We start from the raw sequence: 6,662 nt of genomic DNA, 5'->3' as shown, positions 1-6,662 counted from the left end.
AGATTAGCATAACATCACTACATTACACCCACTTTTGTAAACTATTGAGAAAATCCAAACTAAACAATGATTTCTGATGTTGGCCTCAGGGAAAGGTTTCACTTCTTTTCTGGAAACTACATAAACCCAAAAAACTAATTTTATTGCCATTGTTTACCTTTTATAGAGACCAGAGATGTATCTAAACGAAACCCTTAAAAAAGAATACCCCAAACAGAGATCAACACTACTTCTTACAGTGAAGAGTTAAATTGTGGCCCAGATGTTTTCAGGACAAAGTCACACTGGAACCAGAAAAAAAGATTTATCATGTTACATTACTGACACCTTCAGGTAGAAACCCATAATTGTGCAGATGCTTTTCAAGATAATGTTTGAATCACAAGGAAGGTAATACTAGCTTATCTGTAACAAGAAGATAAAAAATCATTACTGTCTTAGCTTAACAACAAACCAGTTTCCTCACACTGAAGCGGTCTTAATTTTCCTCTCAGGGCTAACCTCATAAGTAAGCCAGACCAAACAAATAAAAAAGGTTTGAATATTACATTTACAAAGTATTTACAATCAATCACGAATAACCCAAAAAATCACTCACTGTTCAAGGAAGACTTTAAATTTGAAGAGGTATCACTATTTTTTACATGTAAAAAATAATGCTGAATACCTCTTTTAAATTAATGCCCCCAAAATTTAAAAGAATTCCTTCTATTTAATGGTGGAATCAAAACACAATCTTCCACAGCTGTCAGTCTTCTATTCTGGACTTCCATGTTTCCATTTTCTTTTCCTGTGGTTGGTAATGTGTCTCAGATAGGTCTACAGAGTCATGGGCCCAATATAAGTAAATTAGGTCAAGATAATGAGAAGAAAATTAATAAATTCTTAAGTATGTGAAGAATTGTTCAGTCTAAGTGGTTTTTTCTGAGGTAAGTTCTTTTTTGCCTCTCTGACTTCCACAGGAATCACTGCAAAAAATTTATACAGTGAATAGGTAGGAAGTCGCTTGGGTGATCACATTTCTTCATTAATCTCACTTCACTACAGTGCTAAAAAAAGCCCCACAAAATTTAGAGCATGAACAGATCAATGCACAGGACAACTTTTTTTTCTGGTCCAGTAATGATTTTTCTTTGTATGTTTCCTTGTAAATATACCCTGGCACCTGTAATGGTATGAATGCCATATTTAAAACCTTAAGTTCATTAATATGAAATCTGTAGAAAAGTAAGCAGCTGTATCCTAAAAAATCAGTTTTAAGTTTCTATCTTAGTAAGACACAATTATTGATGTTCTGGGTGAAACAGCCATACAATTTCCTAAATTCTAACATGATAGTTGTGTCTGGTTGAGCCCATATTGCCGAATTTTAATCAGCAAATTTACTGAAATCAACAGTATTTCAGACATAGAGGATAACAGAAAGTGACTGAAGCTGAATTTCTTTGTGAAAGTATACAAGCAATTGCAAGTACTTCTAGATAGTATCTATTTCTTGTTATTCCTAGATTTATTTTTTAAATTATTCTGAGTAACATTGTCATAAAGACTATCATTATCAGGTCTGTATTTCAAGTGAAAAATCTAAGTCTGAAGCACTTCAAAAACATTCTATGAATAAGAAATTAAAATCACTTCACTATGGTACAGAACGAGCTAAAGAAACTACTTGAAGTACACTAGAAGAGTTAATCATATAAAAAGCAAATGGTAGTGCTGTTCATGTGCTTGGTACAATTGAATGTGTCCATTGACAAAAAAAAAAAGTAAGCCAAACAAAATACCTGTTAAAACTGTAATCTGTATAATTTTATTTATAAAAGGCAGAGCAAAATATTAATTAATTATATGCAAATGTTAAGTGTTCCTTTGTGGGAACTACATCTTATTTAGCAGATGCCTTTGCAATCAAATGGCACTCATACTAATTTCACAATAAATGAAAACTTTCCAACACCTTGTCTCATGGAAGAGAGTTAAGGTTCAGTAATTGAAATTGTGGAGGTAGAGATGTTATGCAGAAAGAGGAGCCTTATAAAAGAATACACTCAAAAATATTGAAGGTTCTTAAGCATAAAGGAAATTTTTAAAAACAGATGATCACGGAAAAATATTTCCAGCAATGCTTTCCCTCCACAGGTCTTCAACAGATAGAAAATGAAAGTCACATTCTTCGCCAGCTACGAGAAAATTGATAGCTCAGATTTCTCTTTTCACTTTGACCATGTCTTTTTAAATGCCACTTCTAGTATCTGCAGTCACTGCTCCTCTTGCCATTCAAATCCATGCAGGCAGTCACTCCCTGAATTTTGTGGTGTTACCCACATGTTTCTTAGATCTAATTCAGACTGGTCATTGATGTGCTACACACAGAGTAATGTTTTCTGATTTTCTGTATTTTCAGATTAGCTGTATTTTAATTGAAGTGATCAAACAAGTCATTAGACCACCCTGGTTCCATGTCAAAGTCTTTCCAAATCTTCTTTTGATTTGATTATTTTCAAAAATTTTGGCTCATGCTCACAGGGAATTGAGAACTTCAACAAGATTAATTTCTCTGCTGTCTTCCAGCATTTCAATGTGCCTATCACATTTTCAAAGGTTAACAGTTTATCCTCAGAGAAACAGGTAAGCATTGTCAAGTATTATCAAAGAAGGAAATACAGATACAGGTGTTATTGAAATATAGATATGGGTGTTATTGTCCCAGATGATCACTCAGACCATCAGTCTGGGCCTCTTAACCACTGTACCAGCTGAGCCTACTGTAGTCATCCCCAGGCTCATTATGATTCCTTGCTTAGAACTGAAAGCATAAATGAGTACCAGATTAGCTTTTTCTGTATATATAAGACACAACAGGACACTAGCATTTCTCCTTATTTAAACACAAGTCAGTCTTCCACATTTGTATGAGAGGAGGGGAATGTGATATAAAAAGAAAAACGTACCTTAACAAAAATAGATTTGTCAGTATTGGCTCACAGACACACACACAAAATCTTCAAATATTAAAATATCCCCTGTCATTTCCCTACTCTCCTTGATCTGCTGCAAAGCTATGAGGGTTCATTTACAACAACAGTGACAATTTCTGCAGAACACCATAGTGTGATTGAGGATGAGAAAAACACAGAGGGAGAATGCCTACACAATGTACATACATGGACATAGCCTGAATTTTTTAGTTGACACTTACACAGGGAACAATCTGGGGGCAAATACCCTCTTTGCTCCATACTTTATATATCACTTACCCAAGAGCACATGCATGTGTAAAATCAATCTGAACCACTAGGATCTTTCATCTCCCCAGTGATATCTAAGTTTGCATATGGCATAAGGCAATGGTGAATTAAGCCTCATGATCTTTACAGGGAATTTTGCCTCAAGAGACTACAGGCAGTCACTGAAACAAAGCTCAAAGATCTTGTTGAAATAGCACCAAGTACAGGTAAATGCAGAAATTTACAACTTAAGATTGGCTCATAGCATTCCTTCCTACAAAATGGCTTTCAGATTAAGAAGAAAAAGCTAAAATCAAACTAGCTTGCATGTAAAAAAATGGTGTGCAAGAATATTTCTGAGCCAGTGAATTGTGTGCATCTGTGACAACTGAGGTAGATTTTTTTTGTTGTTGTTCCAAATATGTTCCAGCATATACTTATTTAAGGTGTTGGCAATGCTAAACAAACTTGTATCTTCAGTCTCTTTCAAGGCAGGCATTTTGTCTAAGTCTTTGACACTGTAAGTGCATTCTCTTCATCCCCAGGTTGTGCAGGCTTGCTGTTTCCTCTTAATGTTAAAAATGAGTATCTCAGTCCTCCTGCCATGCTAAACAAAAGAGAATGAACAGTGGTGTCAAAGATGTCTGATGTTACAGATGTCATTTCATAGGTACGTAACTTTCCGTCTGAAGAGCTAAAGAACACTAGTTATTATAAACTAGGAATGCCTAAGAGCTATGTAACCCATCTGAGAAAGCAACCCCGAGCAGACAAAGATCAATTACCAGTTGCTCACACAGATTCACACACACAGGGCATCATCCAAGCACAGAAAGTAACCACTCACAAGTTAGAGCTTATATTCAATGGGCACAACTCATTCAGTCAGTGTTCTCACTTCCCACCTGACTTCTACTTGGAAGCCTCACAACTCAGAACTGCTGCTCATAAAAAAATAAATAATTCCACACAGTAAAATTGCAGGCATATTTCCACAATTAGGCCTTATCACAGCAATATTTAATGTCTGAAAACAGACATGAAAAGACATAACTAACTGTAATGACCTTTACATCCTGGGGCAGTGCTTTGTCAGGCCAGTAGTTTCAAAACTGCATCACCAAATGAGTCCAACCAAACAAAATATAAAACTAGAACTCACTGAGAAATATTCAGCCTCAATAAATAAAGGCTATTCAAGTTTCACTTACCAAATATTTAGCCCTACAAAGTTTAACATGGAGAATATGTAATCTCCACCAATCAACATTCCGATGTAAGCAATGGATATATTCTGAAAGGAAACAAAAATCATGCATTTATTTAAGTCAGATTTCATCTCCATAAATACAAACAATATAAACTAATTCACTTTTCTAAGGAAATAGTTATACTGTGTTGCTGACCACTCTAAAATCAGCCTTTAAACTAATTTCATGGACGTCAGCCTTATGGATAATGTAGCAATGAAAAGAATAATAAAATCAGTATGTTTTCTAAATGTATACAATGCACAGTAAATTTCTAGGGAAAAAAGGGCTATTTGATATTAGGCAAAATGGACCTAAGGTCACCTTTTGATATTTATTTCTTTACTATCTTTGGAATTCAAGTCTCATTTCTTAAAAGTGGGTTTTGGATTCTCCAGCATAAAAAGGATGCCTTAAAGTCACAGGAAAAGTTCTTCATTATTACCTTAAGAGGGCTATCTGCTTACTTTTCCAACTAAATGTGCTCTGAAATCACTTGGTGCAGGTTCAAGACAGGCACAGCTTAAAGTTAAAAATTCTACCTCTCACCCACCTGCTTCAAGTTTTGGAAAAATAGACCCCTAAAGACAGAAGGAAAAATGCAGAAGTGTGTGATCATTTTACCAACACTTTGTGGCTTTCAATTGTTTTAGCAGCTAGTCTGCATAATGACATCTGTCTCTACAAGTCTCTAATGGAGACTGCTGCATCATAACCTGCTTCTCAACTTTAACACTGTTCAAAGAGTGCCAAAGACTATTACAGCTAAGAAAATAGAAATAGTCTTGCCCTGACTTAATGGTTTGATGCAGACATATAAAATTTAAAATAATGTTTTCAGGGCCACAGAATGAAAACTACTAGATTAATCTTGCAGCTTTCAAAAAAGAAAAAGGATGTAGAAAGAGAAGTACTGCCCTCCTTTTGCAGATTTTGTTATGGTGAATTGTTTGTTTTCCTTAGTCATGGAAGGGAGCACTTTCAGTACTGTTATTCCTGTTAAGCTAAGTTGAATTCTGAAAATCTTTTGCCCACAGCTGCATAAGTTTTGTCTTTTCTCTTTCAGCTTTATAATTCTATGTTTCTCTCCAAACTGGCCTACTAAAAGTGCATGAGCAGTCAGGGATGTTCCTAGACATGCTGTCCTCATCAATACAAAGCAAGATGCAGTTTTAAGTTAAACTGAGTTAAAGAAAACAGACTCTAATGACACCAGGTTCAATTTTTAAGATGTGCATGTGTTGGTGTTCATTAAATTGACCAGAATTTGTATAAACCAAAATTAAATAGTCCATTCAGCTAGCACACAGGTTCTCACACAGAGGCTGAGGCACTTAACCATAAAGCACACTCTGTATTTCACCTTAGTCATTATTCTGTATCTATGAAAGCCTTACATATCAGCTGCAAAGGAAATTCGTTTAGCCCAAAGTAAAAGTTCACCTGGATTTGCATCAGGGCATCTTGACTAACACACAATAACCTAATAAACAACAGAGGCACAGGATACTCCCTGATGAAATGTGGCTAAATGTACACCTTTTAATTAAAATTGTTCCAGTTTCTCTTGTAAAAGAAATAAAAATAGATCAATACTAACAATGTTTTCTGGAGCATACCTGACTTTGAAGGCAAGAGAACAGGATCACTTTGTGGTGTGACCTTGCCTGGCACAAGCAGTGTCTCAGTATTTGCCCTCATTTTGAGTTTCCATCTCAAAGCAGAATCAAGATCACTGCTGAGCCAATGCTCTTTCCTGTCTATTTGAGCATTTTCATTTCCCTCTTCTGGTCCATAACTCACCTTGATTGCACCAACTACTGTTGTTGTGAGTGCAGAATTGTAATGACTGCACAGGACAGTAGAATACATCAAGAGAAACCTAAACAAAGGAGAAAATTTTATAAATTCCTCCCAGGGAGCTAAGAAGTTTAACATTACTTCAAGATATTCAACATTATCTGGATCAGTATTTTTCTGGAATCTCTAATCCCATCTGTTTCAAACCCTTGTAAAAGAATTTCTGTGAATCTTTAATTTAAGCTAATGATGTGCACATACAGAATATTCAAAATACATGTTAAAATATGCTACTTGAGCTCTAGCAGAGTCAGCTCTTTTCTCTGTGCTGTTTATATGTCAGTGTTTGAAGTTAGTTTGACCCCTTGGTTATGACGTGGAAGAG

At 35.5% G+C, this 6,662-nt stretch overlaps 1 protein-coding gene across 6 annotated transcripts in view; it reads right to left on the bottom strand.

The window, feature by feature from the left end:
- Nucleotides 1-6,662, bottom strand: part of SLC35D2 (solute carrier family 35 member D2) — a 60,760-nt gene that overhangs the window by 35,537 nt on the left and 18,561 nt on the right. For 5 of the 6 annotated variants that reach the window (XR_008483778.1, XR_008483779.1, XM_054287048.1 and 2 more), the window contains 2 exons: nucleotides 6,281-6,359; nucleotides 4,439-4,521 (listed from right to left, as the gene is read on the bottom strand). Coding sequence is in view for 4 of the 6 variants with exons in the window: in XM_054287048.1 (XP_054143023.1) it covers nucleotides 4,439-4,521; nucleotides 6,281-6,359 (162 nt within the window). In the remaining 2 variants the exon portion in view is untranslated. Of the gene's footprint in view, nucleotides 1-2,929; nucleotides 3,835-4,438; nucleotides 4,522-6,280; nucleotides 6,360-6,662 lie in introns of those variants that run through there. The other variant, XM_054287019.1, reaches the window with a different exon arrangement.

Source organism: Melozone crissalis, unplaced genomic scaffold (genome assembly GCF_028551555.1).
Source record: "Melozone crissalis strain CALT ecotype California unplaced genomic scaffold, PUWL_Pcris_2 ptg000005l_1, whole genome shotgun sequence".
Taxonomy (NCBI): domain Eukaryota; kingdom Metazoa; phylum Chordata; class Aves; order Passeriformes; family Passerellidae; genus Melozone; species Melozone crissalis.
The sequence above is the reverse complement of the archived record's forward strand: the minus strand, read 5'-3'. Positions and strand labels throughout refer to the sequence as shown.